Source organism: Lethenteron reissneri, chromosome 1 (assembly GCF_015708825.2).
Source record: "Lethenteron reissneri isolate LAM-NWPU_2019-01 chromosome 1, ASM1570882v1, whole genome shotgun sequence".
Lineage (NCBI taxonomy): Eukaryota > Metazoa > Chordata > Hyperoartia > Petromyzontiformes > Petromyzontidae > Lethenteron > Lethenteron reissneri.
This window is the reverse complement of record NC_083779.1, coordinates 3,887,649-3,910,292: the sequence shown is the minus strand read 5'-3', so window position 1 is coordinate 3,910,292 and position 22,644 is coordinate 3,887,649. Positions and strand designations below refer to the sequence as shown.

The window sequence follows — 22,644 nt, the reverse complement described above, 5'->3', positions numbered from 1 at the left end:
CATCACCACCACCACCTCCACCACCACCTCTACCACCGCCACCGCCACCGCCACCTCCACCACCACCTCCACCACCACCACCGCCACCTCCACCACCACCGCCACCTCCACCACCACCACCACCACCTTCACCACCACCTCCACCACCACCACCACCACCTCCACCACCACCTCGCCTGAACCCAACATGGTTCTGAGAAATAACTCTGTGAAGAATGAACGTCAGTATTTGTGGTGGTGGCAGGCGTTGTGTGTGGTGGTGGTGGTGGCAGGCGCTGTGTGTAGTGGTTATGGTGGTGGTAGTGGTGGTGGTGGCGCTGTGTGTGGTGGTGGTGGTGGTGGCAGGCGCTGTGTGTGGTGGTGGCGGTGGTGGTGGTGGTGGCAGGCGCTGTGTGGTGGTGGTGGCGGTGGTGGTGGTGGCAGGCGCTGTGTGTGGTGGTGGTGGCGGTGGTGGTGGTGGCAGGCGTTGTGTGTGGTGGCAGGCGCTGTGTGTAGTGGTTATGGTGGTGGTAGTGGTGGTGGTGGCGCTGTGTGTGGTGGTGGTGGTGGCGGTGGCAGGCGCTGTGTGTGGTGGTGGCGGTGGTGGTGGTGGTGGCAGGCGCTGTGTGTGGTGGTGGCGGTGGTGGTGGTGGTGGCAGGCGCTGTGTGTGGTGGTGGTGGCGGTGGTGGTGGCGCTGTGTGTGGTGGTAGTGGTGGTGGGGTGTGTTGTAGTGGTGGTATGCGCCGTGTGTTGGCAGGTCACGAGTTGGCCATGTCGGATGGGGACTATGACTACCTCATCAAGTTGCTGGCGCTGGGAGACTCGGGCGTCGGCAAGACGAGCTTCCTGCACCAGTACACCGACGGGATCTTCCGTGCCAAGTTCATCGCCACGGTCGGCATCGACTTCAAGGAGAAGCGAGTGGTGGGTATCGCGGCAGGGGCAGTCCGGCTTACTCTCAAAAAGGTCAAATCGACTTCCTCGCTCGACCGAGCATCGAGGTCGTTGCGCGTACGGGAACTCTCCCCTACTTACGAACGAAACTAAGTTTTTATTGTTTTGTTGTTTCCCTTCTGCGTGACTTTACCGAAAGAACCACGAAGATGAATCGCTGCAGTCACGAAAGCTTTAAATCGAAATATACAAATACTGTTTCTTGGAATTTCTCTCACTTGATACAGCTATCGTGGCTGTGACGGTTCCACCTGAAGACGGAAGCTTGTGTTGCCTCCGAAACGTCGTGATTTTTATTTTATTTTTATTTTACTTTTATTAATTGAATTTTTTTTACCTACATGACTTTACCGAAAAAACCTAAGAATATGAATCCTTGCAGTCACGAAAGCTTCAAATCTATAATTAAGTTCCAGAGGTCCGTTGTCGTAAGTCGATTTGTTCTTGAGTCCGAATTTTACTCGATTCCAAACGTGTTGTACGGCGTGTAGACTAAACACGGGGAGTGGCTTTAAAAGTTGTATAATCTCCTGCAGATGTAGATGCCACTGGTGCCACTGGTTCTTTACGTCCTGCAGATGTAGATGCCACTGGTTCTTCATGTTCTGCAGATGTAGATGCCACTGGTTCTTTACGTTCTGCAGATGTAGATGCCACTGGTTCTTCACGTTCTGCAGACGTAGATGCCACTGGTTCTTCACGTTCTGTAGATGTAGATGCCACTGGTTCTTCACGTTCTGCAGATGTAGATGCCACTGGTTCTTCACGTTCTGCAGACGTAGATTCCACTGGTTCTTCACGTTCCGCAGATGTAGATGCCACTGGTTCTTCACGTTCTGTAGATGTAGATGCCACTGGTTCTTCACATTCTGCAGATGTAGATGCCACTGGTTCTTCACGTACCGGAGACGTAGATGCCACTGGTTCTTCACATTCTGCAGATGTAGATGCCACTGGTTCTTCACGTTCTGTAGATGTAGATGCCACTGGTCCTTCATGTTCTGCAGATGTAGATACCACTGGTTTTTCACATTCTGTAGATGTAGATGCCACTGGTTCTTCACGTTCTGCAGATGTAGATGCCACTGGTTCTTCACATTCTGCAGATGTAGATACCACTGGTTCTTCACATTCTGTAGATGTAGATGCCACTGGTTCTTCACGTTCTGCAGATGTAGATGCCACTGGTTCTTCACGTTCTGCAGATGTAGATGCCACCGGTTCTTCACCTTCTGTAGATGTAGATGCCACTGGTTCTTCACGTTCTGTAGATGTAGATGCCACTGGTTCTTCACATTCTGCAGATGTAGATGCCACTGGTTCTTCACGTTCTGTAGATGTAGATGCCACTGGTTCTTCATGTTCTGCAGATGTAGATGCCACTGGTTCTTCACGTTCTGCAGACGTAGATGCCACTGGTTTTTCACGTTCTACAGATGTAGATGCCACTGGTTCTTCATATTCTGCAGATGTAGATGCCACTGGTTCTTCACGTTCTGCAGACGTAGATGCCACTGGTTTTTCACGTTCTACAGATGTAGATGCCACTGGTTCTTCATATTCTGCAGATGTAGATGCCACTGGTTCTTCACGTTCTGCAGACGTATTTGCCACTGGTTTTTCACGTTCTACAGATGTAGATGCCACTGGTTTTTCACGTTCCGCAGATGTAGATGCCACTGGTTCTTCACGTTCTGCAGACGTAGATGCCACTGGTTTTTCCCTTTTTGCAGATGTAGATGCCACTGGTTCTTCACGTTCTGCAGATGTAGATGCCACTGGTTCTTCACGTTCTGCAGATGTAGATGCCACTGGTTCTTCACGTTCTGCAGATGTTGATGCCACTAGTTCTTCACGTTCTGTAGATGTAGATGCCACTGATTCTTCACGTTCTGTAGATGTAGATGCCACTGGTTCTTCACGTTATACAGATGTAGATGCCACTAGTTCTTCACGTTCTGCAGATGCAGATGCAACTGGTTTTTCACGTTCTGCAGATGTAGATGCAACTGGTTCTTCACGTTCTGCAGATGTAGATGCCACTGATTCTTCACGTTCTGTAGATGTAGATGCCACTGGTTCTTCACGTTATACAGATGTAGATGCAACTGGTTCTTCACGTTCTGCAGATGTAGATGCAACTGGTTCTTCACGTTCTGCAGATGTAGATGCCACTGATTCTTCACGTTCTGCAGATGTAGATGCCACCGGTTTTTCACGTCCCGCAGATGTACATGCCACTGGTTCTTCACGTTCTGCAGATATAGATGCAGATGTAGATGCCACTGGTTTTTCACGTTCTGCAGATGTAGATGCCACTGGTTCTTCACGTTCTGGAGATGTAGATGCCACTGGTTTTTCACGTTCTACAGATGTAGATGCCACTGGTTCTTCACGTTCTGCAGATGTAGATGCCACTGGGTTTTCACGTTCTACAGATGTAGATGCCACTGGTTTTTCACGTTCTACAGATGTAGATGCCACTGGTTTTTCACGTTCTACAGATGTAGATGCCACTGGTTCTTCAAGTTCTACAGATGTAGATGCCACTGGTTTTTCACGTTCTACAGATGTAGATGTCACTGGTTCTTCACGTTCTGCAGATGTAGATGCAGATGTAGATGCCACTGGTTCTTCACGTTCTGCAGATGTAGATGCCACTGATTCTTCACGTTCTGCAGATGTAGATGCCACCGGTTTTTCACGTCCCGCAGATGTACATGCCACTGGTTCTTCACGTTCTGCAGATATAGATGCAGATGTAGATGCCACTGGTTTTTCACGTTCTGCAGATGTAGATGCCACTGGTTCTTCACGTTCTGGAGATGTAGATGCCACTGGTTTTTCACGTTCTACAGATGTAGATGCCACTGGTTCTTCACGTTCTGCAGATGTAGATGCCACTGGGTTTTCACGTTCTACAGATGTAGATGCCACTGGTTTTTCACGTTCTACAGATGTAGATGCCACTGGTTTTTCACGTTCTACAGATGTAGATGCCACTGGTTCTTCACGTTCTACAGATGTAGATGCCACTGGTTTTTCACGTTCTACAGATGTAGATGTCACTGGTTCTTCACGTTCTGCAGATGTAGATGCAGATGTAGATGCCACTGGTTCTTCACGTTCTGCAGATGTAGATGCCACAGGTTCTTCACATTCTGCAGGAGTAGATGCCACTGGTTCTTCACGTTCTGCAGATGTAGATGCCACTAGTTTTTCACGTTCTGCAGATGTAGATGCCACTAGTTCTTCACGTTCTGCAGATGTAGATGCCACTAATTCTTCACGTTCTGCAGATGTAGATGCCACTGATTATTCACGTTCCGTAGATGTAGATGCCACTGGTTCTTCTACAGTCATCGCGATGTCAGTTTCCCACTACTTCGTAATTGCGTTTCACATTTGTTGTTGTTGTTATCGTCTCGCGTTTTTGTGCTTTTGGCTCGCAACTTTGTACTCCAGCCTGGCCCCCGGCAGCCGGTACACAAAACTGTTAGGATGATGCACATTTAAAATAACGCAATTACCCATCATACGTGCGTCCGCCACTGGAGCTATGCTACTTTAAAATCATCTAGGTTGATAACAAATTTTTTTTAAACTGCCTTTTGTGTTCAGCTTGTTGTTCTTCCAACGCACCTCTGATTAGCATGGTTGGTTACGTACGGTGCGCGAAAGAGGGTCAACATACGTGTATGGACACATATCTACATGCATATGTCTGTGTGTACGAAGAACTATTTTTTTTGCGCTCCGTACGTAGCCAACCCGCGCTAAATCCCGAGGTCCGGGAAATAAAGCGGAGAATGCGGTCGCCCTTCGGGATTTTAAAGACGGGGATTTGTCGTTGAGCCGTCAACCCTGGCGGTTTCCACCAAGTTGAGTTTCGAACAGTCAACCCCGATGGTTTCCACCAAGTTGAGTCTCGAACAGTCAACCCCGATGGTTTCCACCAGGTGTACCAGGCCTCGGGCGAGGAGGGCCTTCTGGGCGGTCGCAAGCAGAAGATTCATCTCCAGCTGTGGGACACTGCCGGCCAGGAGAGGTGACCTCACCACCACCACCAACTGACGTCACCACCACCACCATCATCACCACTACCAACTGCCTCCACCACCATCATCACTACCAACTGCTTCCACTTTCACCACCATTACCACCACCACCACCACACCATCACCACTACCAACTGACGTCACCACCATCACCACTACCAACTGACGTCACCACCATCACTACTACCAACTGACGCCACCACCATCACCATTACCAACTGACGTCACCACCACCATCACCACTACCAACTGACGCCACCACCATCACCACTACCAACTGACGTCACCACCACCATCACCACTATCAACTGCTTCCACCGTCACCACCACCACCACACCATCACCACTACCAACTGACGCCACCACCACCATCACCACTACCAACTGCTTCCACTGTCACCACCACCACCACCACACCCACACCATCACCACTACCAACTGACCCCACCACCATCAACACTACCAACTGCCGTCACCGTCACCACCACCACTACCAACTGCCTCCGTCACCACCACCATCACCACTACCAACTGCTTCCGTTACCACCACCATCACCGTCACCACTACCAACTGCCTCCACCGTCACCACCACCGTCACCACTGTCACTGTTATCACCGCCACCGTCACCATCACCACCAACACCATCACCAACCGCCACCACTGTCACCATCACAACCGCCGCGGCCACGGTCACCACTACCGACATCGCCGCCACCGCCGCCACCGAGTAGCGACCGCGACGCGTCTGCCCCACCGTGTGGCAGGTTCCGCAGCCTCACCACGGCGTTCTTCCGCGACGCCATGGGCTTCCTGCTCATGTTCGACCTGACCAGCGAGCAGAGCTTCCTGAACGTGCGCAGCTGGATGGGTGAGTCCGTGGGAGCACCCCCATCACGTGCCCCCCCCCCCACTCCCCCACCACGTGCCCCCCCACTCCCCCACCACGTGCCCCCCCCCCACTCCCCCCCCCACTCCCCCTCCCCCACTCCCCCACCACGTGACCCCCCCCCCCCTCAACCCTCGGGCTCAAGCACGGGCTCCGTTGAATCTTCGACGGCGCCCACGTGGTGCATCGGCGTGGACGCATCGGCCACGCGGCCCCCCGATCCCATTGAAAGGTTGTAAACCGGGGAGGGTCGACGGTTCGGGGTGGGGGGGTCTTTTGCAGGAATGACGATTCGTTGACGTAATTCGGCCGCTCGTCGCTAGGGGCTTCTCTGTTGAGCGACCATACCATAAGAACGCCACCACCACCAGCGTCATCACGCAAGCACGTCGTGCTACCTCGCCTGGTATTCACAAACTTCGATCCCGACTTTCGGTAAAGTCACGTAGAAGGGAAATAATAAAATAATAAAAATAAAACATTTAAAAAAATTCTCACGACGTTTCGGCCACAACGCAAGCAGCCGTCCTCAGGTGAAGAACAGGTCTGTCGGGGAGACAGCGTCTAATTCTCACGAAACGTCGTGAGAATTATTATTTTTACGTTTTATTTTTTAACATTCTATTACTTCCCTTCTACGTGACTTTACCGAAAGAACCAAGAAGAAGAAGATGAGGACGAATGAAGAAAAAAACACGCAGAAGCGCGCCCCGGGGGTTCGCGGTTTACGACGGAGCCCACCTGTTTCCTCGTGTGTCCCGCGCGTAGAGCAACTGCAGATGCACGCGTACTGCGAGAGCCCGGACGTGGTGCTGTGCGGACACAAGTCGGACCTGGAGGACCTGCGCGTCGTCTCGGCCAAGCAGGCGCGCGAACTCGCGGACTCTTACGGGTCAGCGCTCAACGCTGCACCATAGACTCAACGCTGCACGTAGACTCAACACTGCACATAGACTCAACACTGCACATAGACTCAACACTGCACATAGACTCAACACTGCACATAGACTCAACATTGCACATAGACTCAACACTGCACATAGACTCAACACTGCACATAGACTCAACACTGCACATAGACTCAACACTGCACATAGACTCAATATTGCACATAGACTCAACACTGCACATAGACTCAACATTGCACATAGACTCAACGCTGCACGTAGACTCAACACTGCACATAGAATCAACACTGCCCATAGACTCAACATTACCCATAGACTCAACACTGCTCATAGAATCAACACTGCCCATAGACTCAACACTACCCATAGACTCAACACTACCCATAGACTCAACACTGCCCATAGACTCAACACTACCCATAGACTCAACACTACCCATAGACTCAACACTACCCATAGACTCAACACTGCCCATAGACTCAACATTACCCATAGACTCAACACTGCCCATAGACTCAGCACTTCCCATAGACTCAGCACTACCCATAGACTCAACACTGCCCATAGACTCAACACTACCCATAGACTCAACACTACCCATAGACTCAACACTACCCATAGACTCAACACTGCCCATAGACTCAACACTACCCATAGACTCAACACTACCCATAGACTCAACACTACCCATAGACTCAACACTGCCCATAGACTCAACACTACCCATAGACTCAACACTACACATAGACTCAACACTACCCATAGACTCAACACTGCACCATAGACTCAACACTGCACATAGACTCAACACTGCCCATAGACTCAACACTGCCCGTAGACTCAACACTGCACATAGACTCAACACTGCACCATAGACTCAACACTGCACATAGATTCAACACTGCACATAGACTCAACACTGCCCATAGACTCAACACTGCACCATAGACTCAACACTGCCCATAGACTAACACTACCCATAGACTCAACACTGCCCATAGTCTCAACACTGCCCATAGACTCAACACTGCCCATAGACTCAACACTACCCATAGACTCAACACTGCCCATAGACTCAACACTACCCATAGACTCAACACTGCCCATAGAATCAACACTGCCCATAGACTCAACATTACCCATAGACTCAACACTGCACATAGAATCAACACTGCCCATAGACTCAACACTGCCCATAGACTCAACACTGCCCATAGACTCAACACTGCCCATAGACTCAACACTGCCCATAGACTCAGCACTGCCCATAGACTCAGCACTACCCATAGACTCAACACTCCCCATAGACTCAACACTACCCATAGACTCAACACTACCCATAGACTCAACACTGCCCATAGACTCAGCACTGCCCATAGACTCAGCACTACCCATAGACTCAACACTGCCCATAGACTCAACACTACCCATAGACTCAACACTACCCATAGACTCAACACTACCCATAGACTCAACACTGCCCATAGACTCAACACTGCCCATAGACTCAACACTGCCCATAGACTCAACACTGCCCATAGACTCCACTGCCCATAGACTCAGCACTACCATGACTCAACACTCCCATAGACTCAACACTACCCATAGACTCAACACTACCCATAGACTCAACACTGCCCATAGACTCACACTGCCCATAGACTCACACTACCCATAGACTCAACACTGCCCATAGACTCAACACTACCCATAGACTCAACACTGCCCATAGACTCAACACTGCCCATAGACTCAACACTACCCATAGACTCAACACTGCCCATAGACTCAACACTGCACCATAGACTCAACACTGCCATAGACTCAACACTACCCATAGATAGACTCAACACTGCACCATAGACTCAACACTGCCCATTAGACTCAACACTACCCATAGACTCAACACTGCCCATAGACCTCAACACTGCCCATAGATCAACCTGCCCAGACTAACACTGCCCATAGACTCAACACTGCCCATAGACTCAACACTCCCATAGACTCAACACATGCCCATAGACTCAACACTGCACCATAGACTCAACACTACCCATAGACTCAACACTGCCCATAGACTCAACACTAGCCCATAGACTCAACACTGGCACATAGACTCAACACTGACCCATAGACTCAACACTACCCATAGACTCAACCTGCCCATAGACTCAACACTGCACCATAGACTCAACACTACCCATAGACTCAACACTGCCCATAGAATCAACACTGCCCCATAGACTCAACACTGCCCATAGACTCAACACTGCACCATAGACTCAACAATGCCCATAGACTCAACACTGCCCATAGACTCAACACTACCCATAGACTCAACACTGCCCATAGACTCAACACTGACCCATAGACTCAAACACTGCCCATAGAATCAACACTGCCCATAGACTCAACATACCCATAGACTCAACACTGCACATAGATCAACACTGCCCATAGACTCAACACTGCCCATAGACTCAACACTGCCCATAGACTCAACACTGCCCATAGACTCAACACTGCCCATAGACTCAACACTGCCCATAGACTCACACTACCCATAGACTCAACACTGCCCATAGACTCAACACTGCCCATAGACTCAACACTACCATAGACTCAACACTGCCCATAGACTCACACTGCCCATAGACTCACACTACCCATAGACTCAACACTGCCCATAGACTCAACACTACCCATAGACTCAACACTACCCATAGACTCAACACTACCATAGACTCAACACTACCATAGACTCAACACTGCCCATAGACTCAACACTGCACCATAGACTCAACACTGCCCATAGACTCAACACTACCATAGACTCAACACTGCCCATAGACTCAACACTGCACCATAGACTCAACACTGCCCATAGACTCAACACTGCACCATAGACTCAACACTGCCCATAGACTCAACACTACCATAGACTCAACACTGCATAGACTCAACACTGCACCATAGACTCAACACTGCACCATAGACTCAACACTGCACCATAGACTCAACACTGCCCATAGACTCAACACTGCCCATAGACTCAACACTGCACCATAGACTCAACACTGCCCATAGACTCAACACTGCACCATAGACTCAACACCCATAGACTCAACACTGCCCATAGACTCAACACACCCATAGACTCAACACTACCCATAGACTCAACACTGCCCATAGACTCAACACTACCATAGACTCAACACTACCCATAGACTAACACTACCCATAGACTCAACACTACCCATAGACTCAACACTGCCCATAGACTCAACACTACCCATAGACTCAACACTGCCCATAGACTCAACACTGCACCATAGACTCAACACTACCCATAGACTCAACACTGCCCATAGACTCAACACTGCACCATAGACTCAACACTGCCCATAGACTCAACACTGCCCATAGACTCAACACTGCACCATAGACTCAACACTGCACATAGACTCAACACTGCACCATAGACTCAACACTGCCCATAGACTCAACACTACCCATAGACTCAACACTGCCCATAGACTTAACACTGCACCATAGACTCAACACTACCCATAGACTCAACACTGCCCATAGACTCAACACTGCACCATAGACTCAACACTGCCCATAGACTCAACACTGCACCATAGACTCAACACTGCCCATAGACTCAACACTACCCATAGACTCAACACTACCCATAGACTCAACACTGCCCATAGACTCAACACTGCACCATAGACTCAACACTACCCATAGACTCAACACTGCCCATAGACTCAACACTGCCCATCGGTGCAGCACTGCACCTCCGACTAGCGCGGAATCCGACGAGCTATGAAGCTCTTTCTAACAGTATGTCCAGGAGGGACATCTGTGTCGCAACATGCACACGACACGCAACATGCACACGACACGACACCCACTGACCAACGCGGAAACACAACACGGGCCAAGCTCCGACATCCGGAACCTGCGGTGCCGATTGACCAACTCCGCCGGCGATCTGCCGGTTTAATTTGACACGCAACAACAACAACAACCGCCATTCGCCACTAAGTGGCGGTGACGTCACCACGACGCTTGTGCCAGGCCATGTGCACATTGAGGCTACCACGTGAAAGTGTCGAACGCCCGCTGGCAGGAGGTCACGGGGTGGACCCAGCGGGTGCCACGGGTCGACTGACCGAGATGACTGAGATGACTGGCTGATGAAAAAACACAACAACAACCGCCATTCGCCACTAAGTGGCGGTGACGTCACCACGACGCTTGTGCCAGGACCATGTGCACCTTGAGGCTACCACGTGAAGTGTCGAACGCCCGCTGGCAGGAGGTCACGGGGCAGACCCAGCAGGTGCCACGGGTCGACTGACGGCGTCACAGACGAGCGCGTCGCGCGACACCGCACAGGGAGCGGAACACTCACCGGGACACCTTCCACCCCCCCCACCTCCCCCACCCCCACCCCGTGTGACCGATGTCCCTGACGTCCCCGACGGCGCGCGTGCAGGATGCCTTACTTCGAGTCGAGCGCCGCGTCGGGCGCCAACGTCGCCGCGGCCGTCACCGCGCTGCTCGACCTCATCATGAAGAGGATGGAGTCGACGCTCGGACGCTCCACGCTGCCCGGCGCCCACAGGGGAAGCGGAGGCGGCCCCGGCGGGGTCTTCGCGGACGGCGCCGGCGACGTCAAGCGGAGTAAATGCGCCTGCTAGCCGCGCGGACGGCACGCTGGCCTAGCGCGGGCCGCCCGGGGTCTGTGCGACGCTCCATGCCGTGCCTCTCCCGCTCGCTCCGGAGACGCCGTTCGCTCCGGAGACGCCGCTCGCCTGCCCTACGCGGCCGCAGTACGCAGAGCGACGACGGCAAAGATATCCACCTCTTCTCCACCTCTTCTTCTCCACCTTCTCTCCACCTCCTCCACCTTCTCATCCTCCCGGGTAGCCGTAGCCCCCTGGTGATGGTCGGGGAGCCTGCGAGCTGGAGGCGGCGTAGGTCAGCGTCCACGAAACGCAACTGGCCGCCTTTGTATTCCCCCTGCTGCTGCTGCTTTTATTTTCCCTCCGATCCTTGGGGTTAGGCACCAGTGACCAGGTTTCGGGTAACCGGTTGGCCATGAGCGGGAATCGAACTCGGGCTATGTAGCGCAGCGCGCCCGCCTGCTGTGGCGTGTTCAACACGCAAAGGTAAAGGTCCCCCTTCCTCCCCGTGTAGCCTGCGACGGACTGCCAGGGCAAGTGCTGTTCGTAGCGTGCAGCACTTGCGAAGGCCGGCACGCACACAAAGTGGGGGTGGGTGGCTGGCACCACGCTGGCCGGCCAGCTGCCAGGTGGGAACTCTAGGGAGCAGGATGGAGCAGTCTCATTTTCAGGAGTGACTTGGGTCCTCGAAATGACAAAAGGGAGAGAGAGAAAAAGTTTGGGTTGTCGAAGGCGGGGAGCGTAGACATCGAAATTTGTAATAAACATCAGCCCACACGTTCTGCTGGATGTGAGCGAGCGCCCGTCCGTCCTTACCTCCCTCCAGCCAGCAAAACTTTTTAAAGTAATATTAATACGAAGCGTTTGCAAAGACCTAATTAAGGCAGATGCAAAGCACAACGAATAAGTTAACAAGTCGCCCAACGCGCCGTCACGCACCACAAAGACAAAGATGCCCCGCTTGCTTGCTAACAGCACCAGCCCCAACACGCTGCGTAGGCTACCCGCGGCCATCTTTGAGTTGGCATTCACGACCATGCAACACAACAACAACAACAAAATGGTCGCCGTTCGCCGCTAAGTGACGTCGCCAGCCCGTCACCCTTCTCCCCCCCAGCGCCTCCGATGATCGCGGTTGGCTATGTGCGGCGCGACGGGCAGTCCGACGCACGCGCGCTCGTGAACGGTGCGCGGCGCTTGCGCCAGGCTCGGTGCGCTATGCGGCCGCAAAGAACGGTCGAAGGCTCGCCGGCGGGGAGGCCGCGGTACGTCACCACCCCGCGGTCCCGCACGCCGCTTTGGGTTCCTGCCGAGTGATCGCGATCGCTCGGTCGGCATCCGCCGTAGGACCATGGTGGTGGGGTGGGGGGCGGTTGGGGGGGGGGTTCTCTTCTCTTCTTCGCTACGTTCAACGCTGCCACTGCCGCCGCTGCTGCCGCTGCTGCGAGGATTTCTCAAGACACTTTGGTCCTCGCGTTTCAGACTCTGGTGAACTTCTCTGGTGGATTTCTCTGGTGGACTATGGTGAACTATGGAGGACTATGGTGAACTTTGGCGGACTTTGGTGGACTCTCCTTGAGGAGGAGCACACACGAACACACGGAAGCCCCGTGATGGGACCGAACCCGTGTCCATGGCCTTTCCTTAGTGCGGCGCTTTTTCCCTCCTGAAGTTGCACGGAGCGTTTGCCCAGAACAAAAAAAATGCATGCGACGTTGGCCCAACGTCTAGTTGACGTTGGGCCAGTGTTGGTCTGACGTTGAACCAACGTTGGCTCAAAGTTCTGTTGACGTTGAGGCAGTGTTAGTCTGACGTTGAACCGACGTTGGCCCGACATTTGGTTGATGTTGGGCCAGTGTTGGTCTGACGTTGAACCGACGTTGGCTTAAAGTTTTATTGACGTTGGGCCAGTGTTGGTCCTGGCCCGACGTTTGCCTGTGTCCTGTGTCTCTCTCTTTCTCTCTTTCTCCCCCTGCGAATGTGACGAGGTTGTCGAAAGTCAGCGGTGGTTCCGTGGCGTAAATCAAAGTGAGTGGCTCATGGCGGTGCAGGATTTAAATTTAAACTGAACTATAAGCTCCACGGTAGAGGTGTTTTTTGGGGTTAAATCACGTGATTATAAATGTGTCGTTGAAGCCTCCACCACCACCCGGCACAGCCGACTAGTTAAGGGGTTTGTCACGTAAACAGAACGTGGCCAATTCGTTACTAGTACAGCACTAACCGGTTGTGTGTTGGAGTGTAAACCCACTACAACATTGACAATTCGTTACTAGTACAGCACTAACCGGTGGGTTGGAGAGCAAAGCCACAACATTTACAATCTGAGTACGACGTTTCACGACACATTTATATTCACGCAATCTAACCCCCCCCCCAAAAAAAACCTGCATTATGGATGATATTGGTTGCGAAAACTAAACTAAACTATAAATTCTAGATTTGAAGCTTTCGTGACTGAAAGGGGTTTGGGAGGCCCTGCAAAAGTAATGAATGCAGAGAGGGCCCCCCTCAATCGGCCGGCACCACCACTGACAACCTGGAGGGGGGTGGGGGTGGGGGTGGGGGGCATTCTGTCTGCATGACGATTCCTTGCTGACCTCTGTCTTTCGCCGCCGCCGCTGCCACCGTTGTGACTGCCGCACGACTTGGAGAGTTACTCGGTTTGCTCAACAACAACAACAGCAGCAGAACACCTCCAGCTGTCTGCCTTCTGCATTCTCTCCATCGCCAGCCGCATTGTTTCTTCTTCTTGTTCTTCTTCAAAATCTCTGTGGAGGTAGCCGAGCGATGGAAATCCCAGCGCATTGTCGAAGCGTGGAACACGGGGGGACCGGGGAGGGTCAGGGGTCAGATCTTCACAGAGGTCACCGCGACTTAGCCCGTCCAACTCTCTGTGAATATATGGGTCTCTGCGTGAGTCTATGGGTCTCTGTGTGAGTCTATTGGTCTCTGTGTGAGTCTATGGGTCTCTGTGTGAGTCTATGGGTCTCTGTGTGAGTCTATGGGTCTCTGTGTGAGTCTATGGGTCTCTGAGTCTATGTGTTGCTGTGTGAGTCTATGGATCTCTATTTAAGTCTATGGGTCTCTGCGTGAGTCTATGGGTCTCTGTGTGAGTCTATGGGTCTCTGTGCGAGTCTATGGGTCTCTGTGTGAGTCTATGGGTCTCTGTGTGAGTCTATGGGTCTCTGCGTGAGTCTATGGGTCTCTGTGTGAGTCTATGGGTCTCTGTGTGAGTCTATGGGTCTCTGTGTGAGTCTATGGGTCTCTGTGCGAGTCTATAGATGATGAGAGAGAGAGAGACACGCAAACTCCAAATATACAGCAGCAGGCGTCATGGTCTGGATCGAACCCACGACCTCCTGCGCACCAGGCGAGGTAGTTAACATCTCCTAGCCACCGTGCGTCTCCCACCATCATAATCGGAGGTGTGGGGGACAGACGCCAAACTCCGTGAGGTGTTCCGCTTCAACGGCGGTCACCTTCATGCACACCGCATGGTGCTGCCGATGGGGGTGTGCAGAGCGTGCCGCAAGGCGGTGGCTTTTAGGTGTTTTTGCATTTTATCCATCACGGCTGTTTGTTGAGCGCAAGGCCAGAGACCCGGAAAACGAACGGACACCGTTAAACATTCGTCGTGATCAAGGTCGCGGAAACGCGCAACGTGATCGCCGCTAAAAGTTGTCATCGGCGATAAAAGTCGGTTTAGTCTTCATTTGAAGCTTTCGTGACTGCAGGAATCCATGCTCTTTGGTTCTTTCGGTAAAGTCGAAAGGTCGTGATTTATTTTATTTTATATCTACGTGACTTTGCCGAACGAACCAAAGGGTACGGTGATGATCTTGATTTGAAGCTTTGGTGACTGCAGGATAGTCATCGTCGGTTCGTCTTTCGTTGAGCGACTTTGTGATTGCAAGAGCTTTGGGGGAAAGAGACGATGGTGGTGGTGGTGGTGATGGTGGTGGTGATGATGGTGGTGGTGGTGATGATGGTGGTGGTGGTGGTGTGATGGTGGTGGTGGTGATGATGGTGGTGGTGGTGGTGGTGATGATGATGGTGGTGGTGATGATGGTGGTGGTGATGGTGGTGGTGATCATGGTGGTGGTGGTGGTGATGATGATGGTGGTGATGGTGGTGGTGATGATGGTGGTGGTGGTGGTGATGGTGGTGGTGGTGGTGATGATGATGATGATGGTGGTGGTGGTGATGGTGGTGATGATGGTCGCGAGCCATAGGTTCCCGACCGCTGCCTTAGACTCTCACTGACGGACACCGATTTTGAGTGTCGTAGTCGCAAACGTAGCTGCATCTGCTACGGGCCCCGCACTTTCAAGCTTGTCAATTCCGGTGCAGTGATTCTGCACTTGTACTCTTAGTTCTTTCGGTAAAGTCACCATGTAGGTAAAAAATGAAATTAAAATTAATAAAAATAAAACAATAAAATTACGACGTTTCGGAGGCAACACAAGTCTCCGTCATCAGGTGGAACCGTCACAGCCAGATTTGCTGCATCAAGTGAGGCAGGGATTCCAAGATGCAAGTTCTTAAATACACTTGATACAGCAAATCTGGCTGTGACGGTCCCACCTGATGACGGAGACTTGTGTTGCCTCCGAAACGTCGTAATTTTATTGTTTTATTTTTTATAAATTTTATCATTTTTTACCTACATGGTGACTTTACCGAAAGAACTAAGAGTATGAATCCTTGCAGTCACGAAAGCCTCAAATCTAGAATTCTGCACTTGCTGTATTACTATAGTAATATACTACCTTTAGCATTTACGAAAGACTTGGTGTTTAAGTTTAGTGGTTCGTCGCATTATCTGGCTGTATAGCAAATGAAGAAATACAATAACTTTACTATGCAAGTGAAAAAATTAGTGCTTTAATATTTGTGTTTTTTTATTTTATTTAGCGCCCCTTCATAACATATGCTACAGGCCGTGCACTAGCTTAATCCGGCACTGCGTGTGCGTAGGAGCGGTGGTGCAGCGGTTAGCGCTACGCTGCGCTACGTACCTGGCCACCCGGGTTCAATTCCCGCTCACGGCCAACACCCAGTGACGATTATCTGAATCGGTCCTGGGCCTCCCCTAGGTCGACTCAGCCTCAAATGAGTACCCGGTGCGGATGTGTTAATATACGCCACTGGGGAGACAAAGGCGGCCGGGCGTGGTGCTGGCCACCCACCCCCTCGTGCGCCGTGCCGGCCTTCATAGGTGCTACTCGCTAACAGCACTTGCCCCAACAGTTTGTTAGGGCTACACGGGTGGATCTTTGTCTTTGTCTTTGTGTGCGTGTGTGTGCATCAGACCTGGGGAACGGCACTGACCCCACAGAGAAAACTCCATCGAAGTGCTGAACTTCCCCTCGCAATGAACGCGACTCGATCTTCAACCACCAGGGGTACGGTGTTTATGCAATGCTCGGTACGCGTGCGTCTGTGTGCGTCTGTGTGCATAATAGAGGGTTTGTGTTGGGTGAGATCGCGTAAATATATAAATGTGTCGTTAAACCCGCCACCACCCGACACAGCCAACTAGGAAGGGTTGTCACGTCAACAGAACGTGGACAATTTGTCACTAGTACAGCACTAGTGTATAGTGTAGTGTGTAGTGTATAGTGTAGTGTATAGTAGTGTATAGTATTGTATAGTGTAGTGCATAGCAGTGTATAGTGTAGTGTGTAGTGTAGTAGTGTATAGTGTAGTGTGTAGTGTATAGTGTAGTGTGTAGTGTAGTAGTGTATAGTGTAGTGTGTAGTGTATAGTGTAGTATATAGTAGTGTAGTGTGTAGTGTAGTGTATAGTGTAGTGTATAGTAGTGTATAGCAGTGTAGTGTGTAGTGTAGTGTATGTGTAGTGTATAGTGTGGTGTATAGTGTAGTGTATAGTAGTGTGTAGTGTATAGTGTGGTGTATAGTAGTATATAGTGTAGTGTGTAGTGTAGTGTATGTGTAGTGTATAGTGTAGTGTATAGTAGTGTGTAGTGTATAGTGTGGTGTATAGTAGTATATAGTGTAGTGTGTAGTGTAGTGTATAGTAGTGTGTAGTGTAGTGTGTAGTGTAGTGTATAGTAGTGTGTAGTGTATAGTGTAGTGTATAGTGTAGTGTATAGTGTGGTATACTAGTACAGCACACCGGTTGTGTGTTGGAGAGCCAAGCCACAACATTTACAATCTGAGTACGCTGTTTTGCCACTAATATAAACACGGGGTGTGTCCGAAAACAAATGCTGCTTGTGAAAAATAACGTTGAATAGTGATATTGTTATTCGAGATACTGACATAGATGTGACGTGAATGCTTACGAGTTTTAGTTGATTACATTTTTTCACGATATCGATTAGGTGGTTCTCGAATGATTAATACGCTTCCCCATGTCGACCATCATTCACGGTCGTCGATCTAACTCGGTGTTCCAACTCATCATCAACAACAACAGCAACAACAGGGGTTTTTACGTTCCTACAAGCGTAAAACTTTTACTTTTTTAAAGAGACAATAAACCTCAGAGATAAAAGAAGGCATCTCAGGGTGTTAAGTCGGGTGAACCCGCAGGACTCGTCGTTAAACCGGAAAATGGAGCTTCTCCTGCAACGGAAAGTGCGGCCCAGTTCTCCTACGACGCAGCGTGTAGCTTTTATAACGCCAGTTGGTTATAACGCGATTAATGTAACATAACACACGTATTGTTATAACGCTAGTTGACTATAACGCGATGAATGTGACAGAGAACACACGTGTTGTATAACGCGAGTTGGATATAACGCGATTAATGTGACAGAGAACACACGTGTTTTATAACGCGGGTTGGTTATAACGCGATTAATGTGACAGAGAACACACGTGTTTCAAAAGCGAGTTGACTATAACGCGATGAATGTAACGGGGAACACACGCGTTTTATAACGCGGGTTGGATATAACGCGATAAATGTGACAGAGAACACACGTGTTTTATAACGCGGGTTGGATATAACGCGATTAATGTGACAGAGAACACACGTGTTTTATAACGCGGGTTGGATATAACGCGATTAATGTGACAGACAACACACGTGTTTCATAACGCGAGTTGACTATAACGCGATTAATGTGACGGGGAACATACGGTTTAGTTGCTGCAGCTCCTTACTATTAAAATTCCTTCCCTTTATTACTGCTAACCCTACTCCCTCCCTTTGACGCTGCTAATCCTACATAATGCACGGGCATAATAATTATTTTATTATGTTTTCTTTTTATTAAATAAAACATAATAAAATAATAAAAATAATATTTTATTATGTTTTATTTTTATTATTTTATTACTTCCCTTCTACGTGACTTTACCGAAAGAACCAAGAAGATGAACCATTGCACCGTGCCACTTTTCTTTTTTCGCCGATTATGTTGCCTATAATTCTCCCCAGGGATTCTACCGATCACATTGCGTTGTGTGTGCACAGGGGCAGCTGCCACCGCCGCCCAGGGGAGCCCCTTGGCAATTCTTGCATTTCTCGACACCCTTAACCGATGTCTAATCACTCACCCCACCCCTTCCCGCCTCTCTGTGTCTCTCTCTGTCGCTGTCTTCCCGACAGATTTGAGTGTTGTGAACGCGAGGGGGCTCCTTTGTCCGACAGAAGACGGAGCGGTGTCAAGAGTTGTTCCATGCCGTGTTACTGTACGTTAGTGCGATTGGTTCGGGAGACTCGTTTAAGAGGCGTCGGTGGCTCGGAGATGTTAGCTACCTCACCTGGAGGTCGTGGGTTCGGTCCCGACTCTGACGCCTGCTGTATATTTTGAGTTGAAATGTCTCTCTCTCTCTCATCATCATCATGGGGGCTAGGAGATGTTAACTACCTCGCCTGGTATACAGGAGGTCGTGGATTCCATCCCGAACCCTGACGCCTGTTGTATATTTTGAGTTGAAATGTCTCTCTCTCTCATCATCATCATCACGGTGACTCGGAGATGTTAGTTACCTCGCCTGGTATACAGGAGGTTGTGGGGTCGACCCCGACCCTGACACCTGCTGCATATTTTGAGTTGAAATGTCTCTCTCTCTCATCATCATCATGGGGGCTAGGAGATGTTAACTACCTCGCCTGGTATACAGGAGGTCGTGGGTTCGATCCCGACCCTTGACACCTGCTGTATATTTTAAGTCGAAATGTCTCTCTCTCTCTCTCATCATCATCACGGGGGCTAGGAGATGTTAACTACCTCGCCTGGTATACAGGAGGTCGTGGGTTCGATCCCGACCCTTGACACCTGCTGTATATTTTAAATCGAAATGTCTCTCTCTCATCATCATCACGGTGGCTAGGAGATGTTCGCTACCTCGCCTGGTATACAGGAGGTCGTGGATTCCATCCCGAACCCTGACGCCTGCTGTATATTTTGAGTTGAAATGTCTCTCTCTCTCTCTCTCTCATCATCATCATCACGGTGACTCGGAGATGTTAGTTACCTCGCCTGGTATACAAGAGGTCGTGGGTCCGATCCCGAACCCCTGACGCCTGCTGTTGTATATTTGGAGTTTGCGTGTCTCTCTCTCCGTGGTCGCGTGGATTTGTTCTTCGGGTCCCCCGGTTTCTCACCCCCCCTCCTCCACATTTAGAAGCAACGCCACGCGTTTAGAGTTGATTTTGCTGCTCTAAATTTCGACACGATGATGATGATCATTTGTGATCGTCAAGAGCTACATAGCTCAGTGGGGGCCTTACTTGGTCAAATAAGACATCGTTTAGTTTTTTTATAGTTTAGTTTAAATAAATAAAAACGAATCTTTTTAAATCTCCAACGTGGAAACGTGGCCCTCTTTGTTTGAGAGGTGTGCCTGAAGATTGATCACCCTATGAAATAGGCCGACGTTTCAGGCAGTGCCCCTTTGCCATCACCTTGTTTCTTCTTTTGGCCTCCGTGGATTCAACTGCCCGTGCCATGAAGATGGAATCTGGTCACAGTCGTAGTAGTAGCAGCAATACTAATAACAATCATCTGTCGTTCATAAAGTGCCTTTCATATCGAAATCTCAAAGCGCTGTACATTAAAAAATCAACATTATAGTAAAAACTGCACGCACAAGTGTAGATCGTGTAGAATAGATATACGCCATAAGCTCAATAATAACAATGATGACAACTATGTGTGTATCTTGAACTTCTATCGCACCGTACGTAGCCAACCGTCCTAATCGGAGGTGCAGTGTTGAGTCTATAGGTAGTGTTGAGTCTATGGGTAGTGTTGAGTCTATGGGTAGTGTTGAGTCTATGGGTAGTGTTGAGTCTATGGGTAGTGTTGAGTCTATGGGCAGTGTTGAGTCTATGGGCAGTGTTGAGTCTATGGGCAGTGTTGAGTCTATGGGTAGTGTTGAGTCTATGGGCAGTGTTGAGTCTATGGGCAGTGTTGAGTCTATGGGCAGTTTTGAGTCTATGGGTAGTGTTGAGTCTATGGGCAGTGTTGAGTCTATGGGCAGTGTTGAGTCTATGGGCAGTGTTGAGTCTATGGGCAGTGTTGAGTCTATGGGTAGTGTTGAGACTATGGGCAGTGTTGAGTCTATGGGCAGTGTTGAGTCTATGGGCAGTGTTGAGTCTATGGGCAGTGTTGAGTCTATGGGCAGTGTTGAGTCTATGGGCAGTGTTGAGTCTATGGGTAGTGTTGAGTCTATGGGTAGTGTTGAGTCTATGGGCAGTGTTGAGTCTATGGGCAGTGTTGAGTCTATGGGCAGTGTTAGTCTATGGGCAGTGTTAGTCTATGGGCAGTGTTAGTCTATGGGCAGTGTTGAGTCTATGGGCAGTGTTAGTCTATGGGCAGTGTTAGTCTATGGGCAGTGTTGAGTCTATGGGTAGTGTTGAGTCTATGGGTAGTGTTGAGTCTATGGGCAGTGTTAGTCTATGGGCAGTGTTGAGTCTATGGGCAGTGTTAGTCTATGGGCAGTGTTAGTCTATGGGCAGTGTTGAGTCTATGGGCAGTGTTAGTCTATGGGCAGTGTTAGTCTATGGGCAGTCATCTTCTTGGTTCTTTCGGTAAAGTCACGTAGAAGGGAAATAATAAAATCATAAAATAACAAAAATAAAACATAATAAAATAATTCTCACGACGTTTCGGCTACAACGCAAGCAGCCGTCCTCAGGTGAAGAATGAAACACCGCCAAGCTTGGAGCGTATATTTAAGCTGGGTTGGAGGGGGAAGAAGAGCGCCTTGACAAAATAATTTGCATATCAAGAGGAATTTAGCATAGAGAGAGAGAGACAGTCGTAGAGGGAAGACGAGGTTTTTTGAGCCTGGAGTTGAGAATGTACAGGGAGTAAACAGCATGCATAGCTGGGGGAAGAGCGGTCTAGCCAACGCGGGCAGCAGAGGAGAAGGAGCGACCTTCCACTGAGCGGAGGTTGACCGGTGCCTTAAACAGAAAGTCTTGGCTGCTGGGGGGGAGAGTGAGGTGCGAGGTAGGAGAGTGCGTGGAGGGGAGTGGAGTGAGATGAGAGGGGAGAGGCGGGTGAGTGTGTGGAGGGGAGTGGAGTGAGATGAGAGGGGAGAGGCAGGAGAGTGCGTGGAGGGGAGTAGAGTGAGATGAGAGGGGAGTAGAGTGAGATGAGAGGGGAGAGGCGGGTGAGTGCGTGGAGGGGAGTAGAGTGAGATGAGAGGGGAGAGGTAGGAGAGTGCGTGGAGGGGAGTGGAGTGAGATGAGAGGGAGAGTTAGGAGAGTGCGTGGAGGGGAGTAGAGTGAGATGAGAGGGGAGAGGCAGGAGAGTGCGTGGAGGGGAGTAGAGTGAGATGAGAGGGGAGAGGTAGGAGAGTGCGTGGAGGGGAGTAGAGTGAGATGAGAGGGGAGTAGAGTGAGATGAGAGGGGAGAGGCGGGTGAGTGCGTGGAGGGGAGTAGAGTGAGATGAGAGGGGAGAGGCAGGAGAGTGCGTGGAGGGGAGTAGAGTGAGATGAGAGTGGAGAGGTAGGAGAGTGTGTGGAGGGGATTGGAGTGAGATGAGAGGGTAGAGGGAGATGAGAAGGGAGAGGCAGGAGAGTGCGTGGAGGGGAGTAGAGTGAGATGAGGGGGGAGAGGCATGAGAGTGCGTGGAGGGGATTAGAGTGAGATGGGAGGGGAGAGGCAGGAGAGTGCGTGGAGGGGAGTAGAGTGAGGTGAGAGGGGAGAGGTAGGAGAGTGTGTG

At 50.4% G+C, this 22,644-nt stretch overlaps 1 protein-coding gene across 4 annotated transcripts in view; it reads left to right on the top strand.

Moving 5' to 3' along the window:
- LOC133354320 (ras-related protein Rab-27A-like) overlaps positions 1 to 20,277 on the top strand; it is a 78,801-nt gene extending 58,524 nt beyond the window's left edge. For all 4 annotated transcript variants that reach the window (XM_061571269.1, XM_061571192.1, XM_061571355.1 and 1 more), the window contains 7 exons: positions 738 to 904; positions 4,894 to 4,982; positions 5,759 to 5,862; positions 6,649 to 6,772; positions 11,299 to 11,486; positions 16,803 to 16,896; positions 19,073 to 20,277. In XM_061571269.1, the coding sequence (XP_061427253.1) occupies positions 738 to 904; positions 4,894 to 4,982; positions 5,759 to 5,862; positions 6,649 to 6,772; positions 11,299 to 11,486; positions 16,803 to 16,852 (722 nt within the window). In that variant the 3' untranslated portion in view covers positions 16,853 to 16,896; positions 19,073 to 20,277. The remainder of the gene's footprint in view (positions 1 to 737; positions 905 to 4,893; positions 4,983 to 5,758; positions 5,863 to 6,648; positions 6,773 to 11,298; positions 11,487 to 16,802; positions 16,897 to 19,072) is intronic.
- Positions 20,278 to 22,644: the final 2,367 nt, after the last annotated feature.